Genomic DNA, 20,277 nt, shown 5'->3' on the forward strand with positions numbered 1-20,277 from the left:
GCACTCTATTCCTGCGTAAGATATTTTTACGACTTTTGGCTTGCATTGTGGAAGAGATGGTCTCCATAAAGGAGCCTCATAAGATCGATAAACCAGTGGATTGAACGAATGTGGTGTTGATATAGTGTAGGCATGATTGAGTGAATGGCCTCATGATATTATAGTCCCTTTTATTTTCTGGTAAGGTAAAAATGCAGAACAGTTATTTATTTGTAGTTTTCATGATCTATCTTTGGGTGTTTGTTGTTTTTTTGGTGTTTCATTATCCATTCAGTTATGTCATTCACTCAATTCACTTTTTTATATGCGTTCAAACTCCCTCATCCTCTCACCCACCACCACCACTTTGTTTTTGTGCTTTCAGGGTTAGCTGTTGCAGGATTGTTTGCTTGTTGGCTCACCTGGAATGAAGTACAGGGGAGCTTATGCGATGGCACGTCAGTCAGTCAGTCTGTCTGTGTCTGTCTGTCTGTCTGTCTGTCTGTCTGTCTGTCTGTCTGTCAGTCCGTCTGTCAGTCCGTAAACACTTCAAACTTCTTTTCTGAAACCATTGATGGGATTGCGACCAAATTTGGCACAAATGATATTTGTTGTGTTGTGACTAAAGTTTGTTCACGGCATTAAAAATAAATCAGGGTCTAAAGGGGTTTACCGGGGTCAAAGTGGATCCAGGTTTGACCCCCCAAAATAGGATTTTGCTTTTTCCTCTGAAACTACAAAAACTATTTCGATGAAACTTGACCACAACCTTCATCACCCATGATGTACCGAAGTTTGTTCACGGCACGAAGTAAATCAGTCTAAAGGGGGCTATGTGGGGTCAAAATGGGTCGATGTTTGACCCCCCCAAAATAGGTATTTGCTTTCTTTTCTGAAACTACACACACAATTTTGATGAAACTTGACCACAACCTTCACCACCGGTGATGTACCAAAGTTTGTTCACGGCATTTAAAAAAATCTGCCCCTTTAGGGGTCTATGGGGGGGGGGGGGGGAGGAAGTTGCCCCCCAAAATAGGTATTTGCTTTCTTCTCAGAAACTACACATGCAATTTCGATGAAACCTCACCACAACCTTAATCACCCATGATGTACCAATGTTTGTTCAAGGCATTAGAAGAATTGGGGTCTTAGGAGGTATATGGGGTTAGGGAAGGGGGGGGGGGGGTGTAGGTAGGTTGCCCCCAAAATAGTTTTTTTTTGTTTGTTTGTTTATCATCTTGTGATTATGTTAGTATGATTCTTCATGCTGTCCTGTCTTCGATGCAACCATTGAAATTGGTTTTAAATGCCTTTAGTTAGTGCAGTATACTGTTTATTCTACCAGGTGACTGCCAGGGGTATTGCCCCTATTTATTTTTTTTGTTTTTTTTTTTAGTTTTCCGGGATAAGAACACCCCATCACCCTTCGTGGAGACGTTTTCCGACGAGGCCTCCTCTCGTGCTGCTCTTCCTGACCACATTTACATGGATGACATGGGTTTTGGGATGGGGAACTGTTGTCTCCAGGTACGTTTAAACCAATTCCGGTTGTCTGTGCTCACAGGATACATTTATTTTTTAGCTCACCTGGAACGAAGTTCATGGGAGCTTATGCAATGGTGCGTTGTCAGTCCGTCCGTCCATAAACCCTTAAAATTTCTTCTCCGAAACTGCTGATGAGATTGCGACCAAAGTTGGCACAAATTATATTTGTTGTGTTGTGACTAAAGTTTGTTCACGGCATTAAAAAATAAAAATCTGGTTCTAAGGGGGTCTACCGGGGGTCAAAGTGGATCCAGGTTTGACCGCCCCAAAATAGGAATTTGCTTTATTCTCTGAAACGACACAATATTTCGATGAAACTTGACCACAACCTTAATCACCCGTGATGTACCGAAGTTTGTTCACTGCACTAAGAAAATCGCAGTTTAATGGGTTGTAGGGAAGGGGGGGGGGGGGGGGAGTAAAAGTGGGTCCAGGTTTGACCCCCCAAAATAGATATGTGCTTTCTTCTCTGAAACTACACACACGATTTTTAAGGGAACTTGACCAAAACCTTCATCACCCGTGATGTACCAAAGTTTGTTCATGGCACGAAAATAATCGGGATTTAAGGGGGTCTACCGGGGGTCAAAGTGGATCCAGGTTTGACCCCCCACAATAGGAATTTGCTTTTTTCTCTGAAACTACAAATAATATTTCAATGAAACTTGACTACAACCTTCATCACCCGTGATGTACCAAAGTTTGCTTGCGGCATTAAAAAAAATCGGGCGCTGAGGGGATGTATGGGGGCGTTGTCCCTCAAAATAGGTATTTGCTTTTTTCTCAGAATATACACACGCAATTCTGATGAAACTTGACAACAACCTTGATCACCTGTGTTGTACCAAAGATTCTTCACAGCATTAAAAAAAAATCGGCCCGTGAGGGGTCTACCGGGGGGTTACCCCCCAAAATAGGTATTTGCGCTTTTCTCTGAAACTGCATACACAATTTCAAGGAAACCTCACCACAACCTTCATCACCCGTGATGTACGAATGTTTGTTCAAGCTATTAGAAAAATTGGGGTCTTCATTAGAAAAAAAAAAATATTGGTTTTTTTTGTTTGTTTGTTTAAAGTCTTTTGATTATGTTGGTATGATTCTGCATGCTGCCCTGTCTTCTAGAAACCATTCAAATTGGCTTAAAATCTCTTTAGTCATTGTGGTATACTGTTTAATCTATCAGGTGAGCACCAGGGGTATTGCCCCTATGTTTTGAAACGGCATGACGTAATCGTTGCAGATACACCTGAGATCATAAACCTACACCACACTGCTTACCTATCAGGTGTATTGTTGTTCCAAAGTCGATTTTGACGTTTTGTTTTTGTTGCTGATGCTGTCGATGTACAGTTTGTGCATTTGTCGAGTCCAAGCTCCATTTCTATTCATTCAGAATGGTGTTTTATCAGCTTAAGCTGTTCTTTCTTAGTCTTTCTTTGTTTGGGGCAAACACATTTCGATGGTTCTTGTATTATAATAGGCGTGCCACTTTGTTTGTCCCATTTCAATTATTTCCTGTTTGTGGTGAGATTTTATTAATTTCCTTTGTCGTTGATTGTTTTGCTTATAAAAGGATCAAACACCACGCATGAGAGTGGAGACGAGAAAGCTTCGTATTTTACCATCACCGATTTGAATTGGTCCTTCCGAGTGATGTAGGATCAAGCTTGTGCTCCATCAATTCATTGCGCTTCATTTTGGTCAATTTTGAGTCTATCTTGCACAGTTTAGTGCATTACGATCCATGAGAGAGGGACTCGTTCTCATGCTGTCTTGTCTTTGGTCTATGCCATTGAGTTGGTGCTTATTTGTTTGTTTTTATTTTCTGCAGTTTTGGAGTATGGCTTTGTTGAGCAAGACGTGATCTGTACTTAACCAGACATTTATTCTCCATCCTTTAACTCCTTTTATTACCTGGCATGCAAAGCTCAAAGTGGGGTGAAGCAATTGGGTCACGCTGTCTGTCCGTCCCTGTCTACAGACGTCAGTCTATGATCGAGGAACAACTTGATATCATTTTAATTTTATATTTCGAACATTTTGGAACACTAATCACAACCTGAATCAGAGCACCAACCTGCAGATTATCAGTATTACTTTGGCTCTGAATTTGGCAAATTGTACGGTATCTCATCCCGAGCACATTTGCCTACAGAGACGGAAGGTAATTGTACTTAGTCTGTCCAGAAGTCAAACAAATTGAAAATCATTCTAAACATTAAATTTCCTGTTATTTAGGGATTTCATGAAGGACACAAACAACAGACATGAAAACTAATTTAACATGTCAACTAAGGTGGTGTAAAAGGCGGTGCATCAACGGCAGTAAACATCCTAAAATACGTTTTTTTGTTTTTTTTCCACAGCCTCTAAAATTTATTTTCCTTCAATTGAATTATATACTTGAACAATATGTAGAACACAAATACCTTCTTGGCACTTTCTGAAACCTCAAATTTAGTCGTATTGTACATTACTTTGACAAAATATTACGAATTTTACGCCATCTCGACCAATCACATTTTCCGCTTGCAATATCAGCATTGGGGAATATCGAGGTTCAGACAAAATTGCGGCTCTTAGGAAATATAGATGAGTTGAGCACAATGAACTTCCGCTTAACAGACAGAGAGCATTAGAGGTGGGGGAGCACTTCATCAAGAGAATACACAGCTCCGTTGGGTAAATATAATCATACCTTGGTGGTTAAGGTCTGTGTGATTCCTCCACTTTCAGCTGATCGTCCTCGAAAACACTTGTAACTTTCTCTTTCCTCTACCTTTTCTAGAAAGAACTGGATTTAGAGTACTTCAACACTTTACAGCACCCCCTGAAGATGACATTGCTGTCAAATTTTATATCTTGCAAATCGCCTTTATCTCCCAGGTTACCTGCAAATATGCCATGTTGCCTCATGTACAAAGCACACATAACAACCCGATCGCTTCGGAGAAAGAAAAAAACACCAAGGCAGCATGCAACATATTATCTTCACATGTTACCTTCACAACAACACAATCTCTTCAGAGAAAGAAGCCATTCGAGACCTGAAGGCCAAAATTCTGAGCCCTTCTCATGTCCGTGTCGGCTATCGGTTCCGATCTTTCAATATATATTTGATGATCAATGCTTAATTTACACTGCAAGGAAAAACAAAATGGAAGACAGCAATTGTGAATAGTGTATAATGCTTCCACAGATGGCTTTGGCCGATCCGAGCAGGTACATGGCGGCTGAGGCCAGCTGTCCAGCTAATGGGTATAAGGCAGTCCTTCTACAGTCCGCCCACCGATTTACTCACACATACATACATACATACATACATACATACATACTCCGTCCATACAATCAAAAACCACAGTTCGGCTATTTAGATATAGACTGCTCAGAAATGCAAAGCAAGAGTTTAAAAGACCCTTCCCATGTCCTTTTGCTTAATAATGCATGGGGTAAGATGTTTGATGCACTCTATTGTTTTAATCAGAGTTGAGGCTCGTGGAAGAGCAAGGTGACAGAAGGGGAAGGGAGACAATGTGTGGGGCAACAGGCAGGGGACTGAATGAATAGGAAAAGGAGAAGAGAAAACTACAACAACCCAGAACAAGGCCAAAGGCACACAATAAAACACGCGAGCTGTTCCGGTCACACAAACTGTTCTGGTACAAGTTAATTGCATTAACAAATTCACACCAACAACTGCAATCTTGCAACTTGCAACAATCAGCAACTGTTAAACAAGACTATTCCAAAACAGGTATCACCTTTGGAACTGATCGTTTCTCAGAGCACAGAAGATTGTGAATCTTGTGCAGCAAAGGAAACCTGTAAGTGGAGGTTTCTGTTCTTCCTCCAGGCATCTCTGTTCTGTTAAATATTTGTACATCTCTTCTGTCAAGAGTTTGTATGTTGTTGGTAGGCATGCTCTCATTCTATTTTTGAGGAAGTTGTGCTCCATCAGAATTTGGGATTGGGAAGATGTCGCCTTCTGTGAGCCACACATCCAGAGACCTCTTTGAATGAGTCCATTGGATGCTTGAGTGTAATGTTTGTGGATAACGGTTCATTCTATCAGTCGGAAGCTTGGTACCCCTCCTAGATGAGGACTTTTTAAACGATTTGTCATTTCTGATGATTTCTTTCTGTTTGTTGATTTAGTAACGATCACGGGTTTGATTTGTGTTTTGAAGGCAAGGCCTTATTTCAGCTTGCTTTGTGTATGCAACTTCCTCTTGAATGCCCAGTCATTCGGTAAAACTTCCATTGTTGATATTACGCTCCGTGGGATTCTTTTTGATGTCTGTTTTCCGAGTGCTCACTTTGTTATTATTGTTACAGGTTCTTAAGGTCTGTTTCTTGTTTTGTATTCAATCGAGTCGTGGGCTTTCACCGAACCCGTGTAGTCATTGCGACTTGGAAACACACCGTGCCTTCACTGACATTGTTTGGAATTCAATTTGTCACGGAGACTCACTTGAACGATTGTTATTATTTAATAAACCCTTAAACCTAAAACAATGAAAGCTCCTCGGATTTATTTTTTTTGTGCAAGAAGATGAGTTTTATGAAATTTACCTGTTTCCCCAGCTTACCTTCCAGGCATGCAGCATTTCGGAGGCAAGGTACCTGTATGACCAGCTCGCTCCATTATGTCCCATTGTGGTGAGTTGACAAGTACTGCTGTTATGTTTGTCAGCTGTTCTCTAGGTACATGAACAGTTTGTCAGCTGTTCTCTATTGTCCCAGTTCTTCCCTGAGCCTTAACTTCTGTGAAGAACAAACTGTAAGGGAGAGGCCAAAACGCTATGAATTATGAAGTGTGAAAAGTGAATGGTTTTCCGGTAATCATGATATTGTTATGCGCAAAGCAATGGCGAGAAGCTCACATGATGCAGCAGTACTATTTTGGTTGAAACAAAATCGCTTAAACCAGTATTCTCCCGACATGTGCATTTTCCACCATCAACGCTCCCTATCGCCCACGCAGATGGCTTTGAGTGCAGCCTCACCACTATATCGAGGGTATGTCTCGGATATTGACTGCCGGTGGGGCGTCATTGCTGCTTCTGTGGACGACAGGACACGAGAGGAGAGAGGCTTGGAGGTAAACTCGATGCAGAGTTGGGCCGAGTCAGATAATGCCTTTACTGATTGCTGGAGAGATCGGTTAATTTAAAGGATTTGGATGTATTGAATTCCTTGATGTGATTTTTATAACAAGTATATGTAACCTTGGTGATGCAAGGGTGTAACCTCAACTGTTTTGTTCCTCACCCGTCCAGCATGTGGAACAGCTTTCCAGAGGCTGCATTCCCACCTCCCTTCAGAAAGTATTCCCACCCCTTGACTTTTTTCACATTTTGTTGTGTTACAACGTGAATTTAAAATGGGTTGAATTGAATTTTTTGTCACTTATCCACACATAATATCCCATAATGTCAAAGTGAAATTTAAAAAAATACATTTCTACAAAAAAATAACTGAAAAGCTGAAATGTCTCGAGTTAATAAGTATTCAACCCCTTTGCTATGACACTCCAAATTGAGCATCCTTAAGATGTCTGCAACTTGATTGGAGTCCACTTGTGGCCATTTCAAGTGATTGGACATGATTTAGGAAGAAACACACCTTGCTATATATGGTCCCACAGTTGACAGTGCATGTCAGAGCAGAAACTCGACCATGAAGTCCAAGGAACTGTCTGTAGAACTCCGAGAAAGAATTGTAAGGAGGCATAGATCTGGGGAGGGTTTAAAACAGTTTCTCGAGTGTTGAAAGTTCCCAAGAGCATAGTGAGCTCCATTATTAGGAGAAAAAGGCACATAACAGGTATTTCATGTTTCATTATTTTGTATAAATTTCTCAAACAATTTCCATTTTGACTTTATTCGGTGTTATGTGTAAATCAGTGACAAAATAATCTCAATTTAATCAATTTTCAATTCAGGCTGTAACACAATAAAATGTGAAAAAGTCAAGGGGTGTGAATACTTTCTGATGGCACTTTATATCCCACGCTTCCCTCCAATCGGTTAATAGAACGCAGAGCAAATACACATCGACTTCAAGCATTTATCTTTGCATGCTGCTGCCTGATTTTGTGCTTGCAGCCTCTGAAGAACTGTAAGTTTCGTATTCACAAGTCCCGCTATGACTCCATCGACAGCTACCTGTCCATATTTGGTGAAAAATACAATGACTTGGAGCTTGTGAAGGATGAGAAACTGTACGAGCAGCTGCTGCAAGCAGGCACGTCTGAGGCAATAGCATGTGACCCTAATTTATTCATTCCAGTTTTTACGAGTTTCTTTCACCTGTGGAATTCTTCCATCAGTTGTTCCTTGGTGCTTTACATTTATTTCAGTACCTATCCTATTTTGCTCTTAAATTTGACTTCCAAAAGTTCATTTTGCTTGGTTTTTTTTTTTGGAAGTGTTATTCCCGTCCATCTTTTACCAATAAGTCTGACACCAAATACCATATTTTTCATTGTGTAAGTCGATACTTTTCCCCCCACTCCAAAGTCTGGGCCTCGATTGTACTCAGAATCGACGTATGTAGGTTTTAAGACATGGAATGACATAAATGATTTTTTTTTGCAAAGTGTGACATCTTATCCTATTTTGCTCTGAAATTTTGCTTGGTTTTTCTGATGGCACTCGGACTTTTTCTGATGGCACTCGACTTCCGCTTCCGGTCTTGCCGGCGAGGTTACGTTTTTTCTAAGCTGTCCACGCTCTCCACGCTATCGAAGTTAAATAATTGTTCCCATTTGTATTTTCGTCAAAACTGCATTTATTTAATGGTGTGTGTACCGACAGTGGGTCCCTAGGAAAATTATCGGTGTTAATCTTTCATACCTGTACAGAAAATCGTGTTAATTCGTGTCGTGTCTTTTGAGGCCTTGTCGGCCTACTGTGTCCTACCTTGAGGCGTTGTTTTTCTCTCAGCGGTCCGTCGATTGTGCTCCAATTACTTCCGTTCTCTGTTTTTCCCAGTCTTTTCACCCAATAGCCTACTTCCTTGTTGAAAAGCTCAACTCAAAAAAAAAAAAAAAAAAAAAAACATTTCCTTCTCTGTTCTTATTCGTTGTTCTTATTCGTTTGTTCGTTGTTCTTATTCATTCGTTCGTTCGTTCTTTGACCACGTGTTTCACCCCCATTCCCCAGATAGTTTTCACTGTTAAACTTTAAAATGTTTAACCTTTCCCCTGAAGTGCTGCATTCTGTCGTATATTATAACACCTTTTTTTTCTTCTTCTTTAAAAGGTTGCTTTCGACTTGCCCACCAAATCTATTCATTCCAAAAAAAAATTCCATCTCTTACATTGCCTCTTTCATACATTCCCTAAACTCACCTGCACTCCACCCCCCCCTCCAGTGTCCTTAAACGTATTTTTAACTCGAAGGTCACAAGAAACTCATTTTGCAATCAATGTTCATTTCCCATTATTCTGGTGATTCTCCCAGACCGAGCAGGTTCCTCCCATCGGAGATTCTCGTGGATCCCGGAGGGTTCACCTTGTGTTTCTCACCTGAGAGATCTCGGTTCATCGGACACAGCTCGGTGTTTGTAACTTCGGGACAATTCATTCTGCTACAACAGAACCGAGGGACAGCGAAACAGGGGACCACGTGCTCTTCTTCCTTCACAGCATCTTCTTCTTCATTCAATCTGATGGAGTTTCTTCCTTCTCAGCATCTTCTTCTTCTTTCAATCTGATGGAGTTTTCAGCGCTTCTCGGATCTACATAGACCATGCCCCAACTCGAACTTGGCTGCGTCCCGAGCACTAATCTGAGTAATCTCTGTACCAACCGGATCGGGTGTTGCCGATCGGGTGTAGACCATGCCCCAACTCGAATTTGGCTGCGTCCCGAGCACTAATCTGAGTAATCTCTGTACCAACCGGATCGGGTGTTGCCCGGGCGGTTCTGAAACCACCCTAATTGTACCATCGGCCATATTGTTTCCACCAAAAGATTGTCTTTGTCCTCGATTTTGGCTCCGGTCGGAATCCAGATCCATGGCAACTTCCTGTGCTGTCTTCTGGCTGGAGGCTGAGAGATGAGGGTGTTTAGCCGCCGCTTTGCGGCTCTGTGTGCTCGTGTGGCGATTCGGCGCCATCTTGTTCACGTCGACGCGCGGTCCTTTTGCTGACCGACCGGACCCATTCAACCACCACCAACGGCTACAAGCGTCTTCATTGAACTCAAAGCTGAGTGCCGGCCCACTACAAAACCATTTTCCCTTCTTTTATCTTTTCCGTGTCTTTTTTTTTTTTTTTTTTTTTCGTGTCTACACGATGTGTACCCTGGGTAGAATAGGTACACCGTATCCCTGCGTGTCGTAAGAGGCGACTAAGAGGGTTGGCATCAGGAAGGGCATCCGGCCATAAAAACATTGCCTCAAAAAGAGAGCCATGACAATTACCACTACATATGAGCAGGGTACAGCCCGAAGTGGAGATCGGTTTCTGAGGTTTGGGACATGGAATGTAGGGACAATGACAGGGAGATCAGGTGAAGTGGTGGAAGTATTGGTCAGAAGAAGAGTGGACATATGTTGTGTGCAAGAGACGAGATGGAAGGGAAGTGGTGTGAGAATGGTGAAGGGTAGGCAGGGACAGAAATACAAGGTTGTGTGGCAAGGGTGCCCGGAGGGCATGAATGGTGTTGGGGTCCTGTTTTCTGAGGAGTTTGTAGATAGTGTGGTGAGTATTGCTCGAGTGAGTGATAGGTTGATGATGGTGAAAATGATGATTGGAAAGCTCTTGGTGAACGTCATCTCGGGATATGCTCCACAGGTTGGTCGGAGCGATGAAGAGAAGGACAAGTTCTGGTGTGCGATAGAGAAGCTGATGGAAAACGTGAAAGATGAGGAAGTTGTTGTGGTAGGAGGAGACATAAATGGGCATGTGGGAAGGACTATGGACGGTTTTGAGGGAGTTCATGGGGGTTACGGATATGGTGTGAGAAATGGAGAAGGTGAAAGGATTTTGGAGTTTGCTGATGGAGCTGATTTGTTGATTTGTAATACTCAGTTCCAGAAAGGGGATAATAAGCTTGTTACATACACATCAGGTGGGTCGACGACAACCGTTGACTACCTGATGGTGCGTAGGCGAGATAGGGGGCACCTCCGGGACACAAAGGTGATCCCGGGGGAGGAGGCTGTTTCACAGCACCACTTGGTTGTCTGCGACATAAGGGTGAAAGGTGCGAGGAGAGCTCGGCGGGTGAAGTACCAACCGAGAATGAAGGTGTGGAGGTTGAAAGAGGTGACAGTAAGGGAGGCATTAAAAGAGAGGCTGAGTGGGGTAGAGGATGATGTGGTTGAGCTTGAACGTGGTTGGATGTCAATGAAAGATAGTCTGTTGGGAGCCGTTGGTGAGGTATGTGGATGGACAAAAGGACCACTGAGGCACTCGGAAACATGGTGGTGGGATGATGAAGTTGGAAAGAGGATTGATGAGAAGAGGAAGAAGTTCAAGGAGTGGCAGAAGGCGAAGGGTACGAGAGCAGAAAAAGCAGAGCATGAAAGTTATAAGGCAGCCATGAAGGCTGCAAAGAAAGAGGTAACAAAGGCGCAGGAGGCATGTCGGAAAATGTTCGGAGAACGCTTGGATTCGGAAGAGGGTCAGAGAGCGGTATTCAGGATTGCAAAGTAGACGGCGAAAGAGATGTGTGATGTGATGGGGGTGAGTTGCTTGAAGGATGAAGTGGGACAAATCGTTGTGGACCCAGATGGAATTAAAGGAAGATGGAAAAGATATATGGAAATGCTGTTGAAAACAGAGAATGAATGGGATGGCAACATAGAGAGTAACCCAGTTTTAGGACCGGCAGAGAAGATAACTGAGAAGGAAGTTGAGGAAGCGATAAAAGCAATGAAGAGTAGAAAACTTTCGTTCTCTGTTTTCGCAGTCTTTCCACCCCAAAGCCTACTTCCTTATGTAAATCTCAACTCAAAAAAACCAAAAAAAAAAGACATTACCTTCTCTGTGCTCATTCGTTTATTCATTCTTATTCGTTCGTTCGTTCTTCGACCACGTGTTTCTCCCCCATTTCCCCAGATAGATTGTCAAATTTCAACTCGTTATTTTATCGTCCATGCGATATTGTTTGATTAAATAGTTAGTTTTGGTTTGAATTTCCTGTAACTCGTAATTAATTAATCGTGTTCTGCTCCTCGTGTGTGGCCTTGTAGTTGTACCCCCGTCGGTGTTTTGTTAACTTAAGCGTGTTTTGCTTGGCTCTTGGTTTTTTCCCTTCTACCCCGAACATAATACTGTCTAACGTTCTAAATCCCCACCCCCCCCCCCCCCCCCAAAAAAAACAAAAACATTTATTTCACGTTCACGTGACTGCCCTGTTCACGTGACTCGTGGTGGTCCCTCTCGGCTCTCCCCCCGTTGGTATTTTTGTGCATATAAGATTGTTCATAGTTCTGTTTAAATATTATTTAAATATGTTTAACCTTTCCCCTTCTGTGTTTTATTCAGTGGTATATTACAACACGCTGTTTTTCTTCCTATTTAAAAGGCTTTTCTCAATTTCCTCTCCAACTCATTCCACTTCAAAAAAAAGAAATTCAATATCTTATACGTCTCCCTCACTACATGGTCTAAATTCACATTCATTCCATCCCTCCTCCATCGTTCTGAATCGGATTGCTAACTTGAAAATCACAACAAACCCAATTTGTTATCAATGTTCGTCTTTCATTAATCATCCACTTTCTAAACTCCCCTCTTGCCCCTCCCATCCAAATCCCCCCCCTTGCACCTACACTCCGAAACTTCCCCCTTGCCCCTCCACTCTTAAACTCCCCCCTTGCCCCTCCACTCCTGAACTCCCCCCTTGCCCTTCCCCTCCTAAACTCCCCCTTTGCCCCTCCCCTCCTAATCCCCCCCCTTGCCCCTCCACTCCTGATCTCCCCCCTTGCCCCTTCCCTCCAAAACTCCCCCCTTGCCCCTCCCCTCCTAAACTCCCCCCTCACTCCTCCCCTTCAAAACTCCCCCCCAATCCCTCCCATTCAATTCTCCCCCCATACCATTCCTCTCCAATTCTCTCTCCTCCCCCCTCCTCCTCCAAGCTGCCTCCTCCCCACTTCGTCTCCCTTCTATCTCATACCTCCACCCCCCCAAACCTTCTACTTTCCTCTGCCCCCCCTCAAACAACCCCTCACTGTGCCGCATCCCTTCACCATCAAACCTTTCATCCTCCTCATCCTTCCCTTTCTTGGAACTCTTCTGCAACATCTGAAACACTATCAACTGCTCTCCCTACCTCCCCCTCTCATCCTTCATCTTACCCTACTCCTCCCCTCCCCTGTCCTGTACCCGATGCTCCCCCTCTCTCTTCATTAACGGTATGGACCTCAAACATCCGGGGCCTTCGCTCAAACCTGACTGATCTCTCCATACAGGTTGCTTCTGACAATCCAGACTTGATCTGCTTAACAGAGACTTTCCTCCTTCAAGATGTCTCTGATTCCTTAATATCTCTTCCTGGTTACTCCCTCCTCCGGTATGATAGACCTGAGCCTCGGCCTGGTGGTGGGGTGGCTATCTTTGTCAAAAACTCTCTTCCTCACTCTCCTTGCACTGCTCTCTTTCCTCCTCACCCGCAGGAGTACCTCTGGTTACAGCTTCCTCTCCGCTCCCACCTTTTGTTCATATGTGTTCTGTACCGTCCCCCAAACAGTGATGACTCCATCTACATTTCAATGTCTGACAACATGGACCAACTTCTATCCACTCATCCCAACTCTCTCTTCCTCATATGTGGTGACTTCAACTGTCATCATGCCACCTGGTTGGGTGTGGGTTCCTCTCTCACCAGTCATGGCACCTCAGCAAAGGACTTCTGTGACTCACTGGGATTGACACAATCTGTCAATTTCCCGACCCGGATCTCAGCCAATGGAGTATCTTCTCTTCTAGACTTGGTTATGACAAACTTCCCTGCTAATGTCTGCTGCTCTTCTTCTGCTCCAATCGGTTCTTCTGATCATGTGCTTGTCAAAGTGGACATCTCTCTGGCCATTCTCAGAGAGCATCCTCAGCGTCGGCGAGTCTGGCATTTCACTCAGGCCGACTGGGACGGTCTTCAAGCAGCCATCAATCGTCTGGATTGGTCTCCCATCTCCACTGCCTCTGACATCAATTCTTCCTGGGAATTCTTCCAAAGCAAACTGATCTCTCTCATGCACAGATTTATCCCATCTCGCCTTCAATTGTCTTACCCTTCCTCCCGTCCATGGTACACTGAATCTTGTGGTGAGGCAGTTGCCCTGAAACAACTTGCCTTTGCCTCTTGGAAGGCTAATCCAACTGAAGGAAATCTCAGTTCCTTCCACCAAGCTCGGAACAAGTGTGTGTCTACCCTCAGGAGTGCCAGGAAGCACTATCTCTCCTCACTCAAGAATGAACTCTCAAACCTGTCTCCTTCCTCCAAATCCTGGTGGCGTCTGGTCAAATCCGTTTCTGGTGTTTGTTCCCCCTCCATCCCCTCCCTTACCTCAAATGGCCACACAGTTGACATCGCACGTGACAAAGCCGAATGCCTCAACTCCGTGTTCGCCTCGAAATCCTTAGTCCCAAACCCATCTCTCTCTGTTCCCACCTTTCCCAGTCGAACCCAACTGCTCCTGGACTCTGTGTCCTTCTCTCCTGACAAGGTGGAGGAGTTTTTGTCAAACCTCGACTCTGATTCTGCAACTGGACCAGACGGCATCAGCCCACGGGTCCTAAAATCCTGCTCTGCCGCTCTATCTCACCCTCTCTCTGTTCTTTTCACTCTATCTTTTGCTCAAGGTCATCTGCCAGCATCCTGGAAATCAGCTAACATTACCGCTTTACACAAAAAAGGTGCAAAAACAGATCCTTGCAACTACAGACCAATCAGCCTGCTCCCAATTATCAGCAAAGTCATGGAATCCATCATTGCTTCGGATATGAAATCTTTCCTCTTCTCCAATGGCTTGATCTCTGATCATCAATTTGGTTTCAGACCAGGTCACTCTACTCTGGACATGCTGCTTCTGCTGTCTCAACAATGGATGGAGGTCCTCAATGCCAAACAGGAAATCAGAGCTGTCTCCCTTGACATATCACGGGCCTTTGATACGGTCTGGCACCCAGCTCTGCTCACCAAACTCTCCTCCTATGGTATCCATGGAAATCTCCATGCATGGCTTGCGGACTTCCTCTCTGGTCGTAGTCAACGTGTGGCCCTGAATGGATTTCTCTCATCTCCCCTTCCTGTTCAGGCTGGAGTTCCCCAAGGAAGTGTGCTGGGCCCTGTACTTTTTCTGGTCTTTATCAATGATCTCTCCGACTCTCTGGAAAATCCTCTCTATCTCTTTGCTGATGACTCCACTCTCTGCCGCTCCATTCCTCTTCCCTCAGATCGGCAGTCTGCAGCCTCCTCACTCTCTGAAGACCTGGACAATATCACAGACTGGTCAAACAAGTGGAACATGTCTTTCAATCCTGACAAATCTTACTCTCTTACTATGTCTCTCTGAAAAGATCGACTGGACAACCCTCCCATCTACTTTCTCAACAATCCTCTCCAAGAAGTTCTGTCACTCAAGCTTTTGGGTCTCACTATCTGCCATGATCTTTCTTGGGAAAACCACATTTCCAAGCTGGCCTCCAAAGCCAGTCGCCGACTGGGCATCCTCCGTCGTGCGAAGTCCTTCCTCGGCACACCTGAGCTCCTCACCACATACAAGGCTTTCATCCGCAGCTCAATGGAATACTGTTCTCCCCTATGGGCTGGTGCTCCTGCCTCACACCTGGCTCGGCTTCACGCTGTTGAATCCAAAGCTTTCAAAATCATTGGAATCTCCCGCGATGAAGCTATCTCTGAGGGCCTTTCACTCACTCACCGCAGGCAGGTAGGTGGCCTTTCTGTCTTCCACCGACTCCTCTCCGGCCTTGCTCCCCCAGCTCTCTCTGTGCCCTGTCCCCCAAATATTCCTACAGGTCGCACAAGATCTGCCAGCAACCCTCTGATGGTTAAACTGCCGAAATCTCGGCTCTCTGCTCACCTTCACTCTTTCATTCCTCTTTTCTCCCGCCTGTGGAACAAACTCCCACACTCCCTTCAATCCCTTTCCTCCCTCCAGGTCTTTAAAACAGCTGTTCACCACCATCTCTTATCTTCCCCCATCCATAACCTTGATCTTTTCTACCCCCACTAATTCACCCCAGATCCACCTTGTTTGAAATTCCAACTTCTTTCCTGGAAATCCTGGCAGTGTCCATATGTTTATACCTCTCCCACCCCCCCCCCCCCTTCACATGCCTCCCCCCCAAAGCCCTCTCCCTCCCACAGATCTCTCGATGTCTCCATGTCTCTCGGTCCCTGCTCTCAAATGTTGTGTTTGTGTCCTTCCCCCTCTCTCCCCATCTTGTCTACCGCTCCCGATGTTATTTGTTTTATGTGTCTGTTTGTCTTTCTGTGTGATTAATGTTCGCTCTTTCACGAGCCTCGATCTTGTATACAAAAACAAAAAAAAAAAAAAAAAAAAAAAAGGGCGGGAGGGCCGACGGGAATTGTGGGAGATATGTTGAAGGTAGCAGGAAGTTGGGGTGTGAAGAGAATGACAGAGATCTGTAATCTGGTGGTGAAAGAAGGCCGCATTCCAGTGGGTTGGGAACTGAGTACCCTCGTCCCTCTATACAAGGGGAAAGGTGACCCTCTGGAGTGTGGCTCGTACCGAGCGATAAAGTTATTGGAGCATGGAATGAAGGTATTGGAAAGGGTGTTAGAGAGGAGGATAAGGAAGAAGGTGAAGATCGACGAAATGCAGTTTGGATTTATGCCAGGAAGAGGAACGACAGACGCGCTCTTTATTGTGAGGCAGTTGCAGGAGAAGTACATGGAGAAGAGGAAGAAGTTGTTTCTTGGGTTTGTTGATCTGGAGAAAGCATTTGATAGGGTTCCACGCGAGTATTGACATGGGCATTGAGGAAGTTAGAAGTGGAGGAATGGTTGATCAGAGTCGTGATGGCAATGTGCAAAAGAGCGCGCACAGCTGTAAGGACGAAGGACGGGAACAGTGGTGAGTTTGAGGTGAACGTGGGAGTGCATCAGGGGTCAGTACTAAGTCCACTACTATTTGTAGCTGTGATGGAGGTGCTGGCTCAGAACGTAAAGGAGGGTTTACCGTGGGAGTTGTTGTATGCAGATGATCTGGTGTTGATTGCGGAAAGTATGGATGGACTGAAGGAAAAGATGAACAAGTGGAAGGAATGTATGGAGACAAAAGGTCTGAAGGTGAATCTAGGAAAGACGAAGGTGATGGCAAGTGGTAAAGCATGTGGTGAGGTGGAAAGAACTGGGAAGTGGCCATGTGCTGTGGGCAGGAAGGGTGTCGGAGTGAACTCCATTCAATGTACAATGTGCGCTGAGTGGGTTCATCAAAAATGTAGTGGTCTGAGAGGGTCATTAACCAGTGTGGCAGCTACATTCAAATGTAAGGTGTGCACAGAGGGAGCTGCAGATGGAGGAAATGTTGAGTTGGATCTTGGAGACGGCGTGAAGCTGGAAGGTGTGAAAACATTTTGCTACCTCGGAGACATGCTGAATGGAGAAAGTGGATCAGACCCGGCAACGGTTGCTAGAGTGAGATGTGCATGGAAGAAGTTTCGGGAACTGAGTGGCGTGCTGATGAGGAGGGGAGTGTCGTTGAAGCTGAAGGGAAAGGTGTATGCTGCATGTGTGAGAAGTGTTATGATTTATGGGAGCGAGACATGGGTCATGAATGTAGAGCAGCAACGAAGGCTGGAAAGGGTGGAAATGCGAATGGTTCGGTGGATGTGCGGAGTATCGTTGAGAGAGAGGAAGACAAATGATGAATTGCGAAAGATGATAGGAATAGAGCCTGTGATGGATGCTGTGAAGAGGAACAGGTTGAGATGGTTTGGTCACGTGTAGAGGAAGGATGAAAGTGACTGGTTGAGAAGAGTGATGGAAATAAATGTAGAAGGAAGTAGAGGACGGGGAAGACCGAGAAAGACTTGGCTAAAGATGGTGGAAGAAGAAATGCGGGCAAGCGGGTTAACAAGGAGAGATGCAGAAAATAGGGCAAAATGGAAAAGATTGTCATGGGGACCACAAGGATAACCCACACTCTCGCAGGGAAAATGGCCTTAAAATGCATGTTGTTGTTGTTGTTGTTGTTGTTGTTGTTGTTGTTGTTCGTTTCCCATTAATCGTACATTTTCTAAAATCCAATCTCACCCCTCCCCTCCAAATCTTCCCGATCACCCCTCCCCTCCAAATCTTCCCCATCACCCATCCCTTTCAAATCTTCCCCCTTGCCCCTCCCCTCCAAATCCTCCCCATCACCCATCCCTTTCAAATCTCCCCCCTTGCCCCTTCCCTCCTAAACTCCCCCCACACCCCTCCCCTCCTGGACTCCCCCTCGCTCCTCCCCTCCTAGACTCCCCCCTCACCCCTCCCCTCCAAATCTACCCCACCTGCCATCCCTTTCAAATCCCTCCCCTTGTCCCTTCCCTCCTAAAATCCCCCTGAACCCCTCCCCTCATAAACTCCCCCCTCGCCCCTGCCCTTCAAATCTCCCCACCCTCATTTCTTCTCCATTTCCCCCCCCCCCCCCTCCTCAAAGCATTGTCCCCACTTCTTCCCCCCTTCCAACTCTCACCTCCATCTCCCCCAACCTTCTGCCTCGCTCTTCCCCCTCCTCAAATAACACCTCACTTAGCCTCACCCAATCGCCATCAAGCCTTTTGTCCGCCCCATCCTTCCCTTTCTCCGAGCTATTCCGAAATCTCTGACACACCTTCAACAGCTCTCCCTACCTCTTCCTCCTCTTCCACATTTTAGCCTACCCCTCCCCCCCCCCCCCCCCCATTCTGTATCCGATGCTCCCCCTTCCTCTTCATTAACGGTATGGACCTCAAACATCCGGGGCCTTCGTTCAAACTTAACCGATCTCTCCATGCAGGTTGCTTCTGACAAACCAGACGTGATCTGCTTAACAGAAACTTTCCTCCTTCATGATGTCTCTGATTCCTTAGTATCTCTCCCGGGTTACTCCCTCCTCCGGTATGATAGACCTGAGCCTCGTACTGGAGGTGGGGTTGCTATCTTTATCAAAAACTCTCTTTCTCACTCGCCCTGCACTGCCCTCTCTCCACCTCACCCCCAGGAATACCTCTGGCTACGGCTTCCCCTTCGCTCCCACCTCTTGTTACGGCTTCCCCTTCGCTCCCACCTCTTGTTCATTTGTGTGTTGTACCCTCCACCAAACAGTGATGACTCCATCTACATCTCGCTGTCTGGTAATATGGACCAACCTCTAGCTACTCCTCCCAACTCTCTCTTCCTCATATGTGGTGATTTCTATTGTCACCATGCCAGTTGGCTGGGTGTGGGTACCTCTCTCACCAGCCATGGCTCCTCAGCAAAGGATTTCTGCGACTCACTGGGACTGACACAATCTGTTAATTTCCCGACCCAGATCTCAGTCAATGGAGCATCTTCTCTTCTGGACTTGGTTATGACTAACTTCTCTGAAAATGTCTGCTGCTCTTCTTCTGCTCCAATCGGCTCATCTGATCATGTTCTTGTTAAAGTGGACATCTCTCTGACCATTCTCATGGAGCCTCCTCAGCGTCGACAAGTCTGGCATTTCCCTCAGGCCAACTGGCACGGTCTTCAAGCAGCCATCAATCATCTGGACTGGTCTCCCATCTCTACCGCCTCTGACATCAACTCATCCTGGGAATTCTTCCAAAGTAAATTGCTCTCTCTCATGCACAGATTTATCCCATCTCGTCTTCAGTTGTCATACCCTTCCTCCCGTCCATGGTACACGGAATCTTGTGGTGAGGCTGTTTCCCAGAAACAACTTGCCTTCGTCTCCTGGAAAGCAAATCCAACGGAAGGAAATCTCATTTCCTTTCACAAAGCCCGAAACAAGTGTGTGGCCACCCTCAGGAGAACCAGGAAACAATTATTTCTCTCCGTTCTCAAGACCGAACTCTCTTATCTTTCTCCCTCTTCCAAATCCTGGTGGCGTCTGGTCAAATCTGTTTCTGGTGTTTGTTCCCCCTCCATCCCCTCCCTTACCTCAAACGGCTACACAGCTGACTCCGCTGAATGCCTCAACTCTGTGTTTGCCTCTAAATCTTGTGTCCCAAACCCATCCCTCTCTGTACCCACCGTACCCAGTCGTACCCAGCTGCTCCTGGACTCTGTGTTCTTTCCTCCTGACGAGGGGGAAAAGTTTCTGTCAACCCTCGACTCTGATTCTGCAACTGGACCTGACGGCATCAGCCCACGGTTCCTAAAATTCTGTTCTTCCGCTCTTTCACTCCCTCTCTCTGTTCTCTTCACCCTCTTTTGCGCAAGGTCACCTGCCATCTGCTTCGAAATCAGCCAACAAGACCGCTTTACACAAAAAAGGTGCAAAAACAGATCCGAGCAACTACAGACCAATCAGCCTTCTCCCAATTATCAGCAAAGTCATGGAATCCATCATTGCTTTGGATATGAAATCTTTCCTCTTCTCCAATGGCTTGATCTCTGATCATCAATTTGGTTTCAGACCAGGTCACTCTACTCTGGACATGCTGCTTCTGCTGTCTCAACAATGGATGGAGGTCCTCATTGCCAAACAGGAAATTAGAGCTGTCTCCCTTGACATATCACGTGCCTTCATACGGTCTGGCACCCCGCTCTGCTCACCAAACTCTCCTCCTTTGGTA

General features: G+C 45.5%; 1 protein-coding gene across 4 annotated transcripts in view; it reads left to right on the plus strand.

Annotated features, from left to right (window-relative positions):
• The window catches only part of GCLC (glutamate-cysteine ligase catalytic subunit), a 126,824-nt gene that overhangs the window by 67,089 nt on the left and 39,458 nt on the right, over positions 1-20,277 (plus strand). For all 4 annotated transcript variants that reach the window (XM_078786705.1, XM_078786704.1, XM_078786707.1 and 1 more), the window contains 4 exons: positions 1,379-1,509; positions 6,115-6,189; positions 6,515-6,631; positions 7,638-7,776. In XM_078786705.1, the coding sequence (XP_078642831.1) occupies positions 1,379-1,509; positions 6,115-6,189; positions 6,515-6,631; positions 7,638-7,776 (462 nt within the window). The remainder of the gene's footprint in view (positions 1-1,378; positions 1,510-6,114; positions 6,190-6,514; positions 6,632-7,637; positions 7,777-20,277) is intronic.

This window comes from Myxine glutinosa, chromosome 11 (genome assembly GCF_964187855.1).
Source record: "Myxine glutinosa chromosome 11, kmMyxGlut1.1, whole genome shotgun sequence".
In the NCBI taxonomy this organism is placed as follows: Eukaryota; Metazoa; Chordata; class Myxini; order Myxiniformes; family Myxinidae; genus Myxine; species Myxine glutinosa.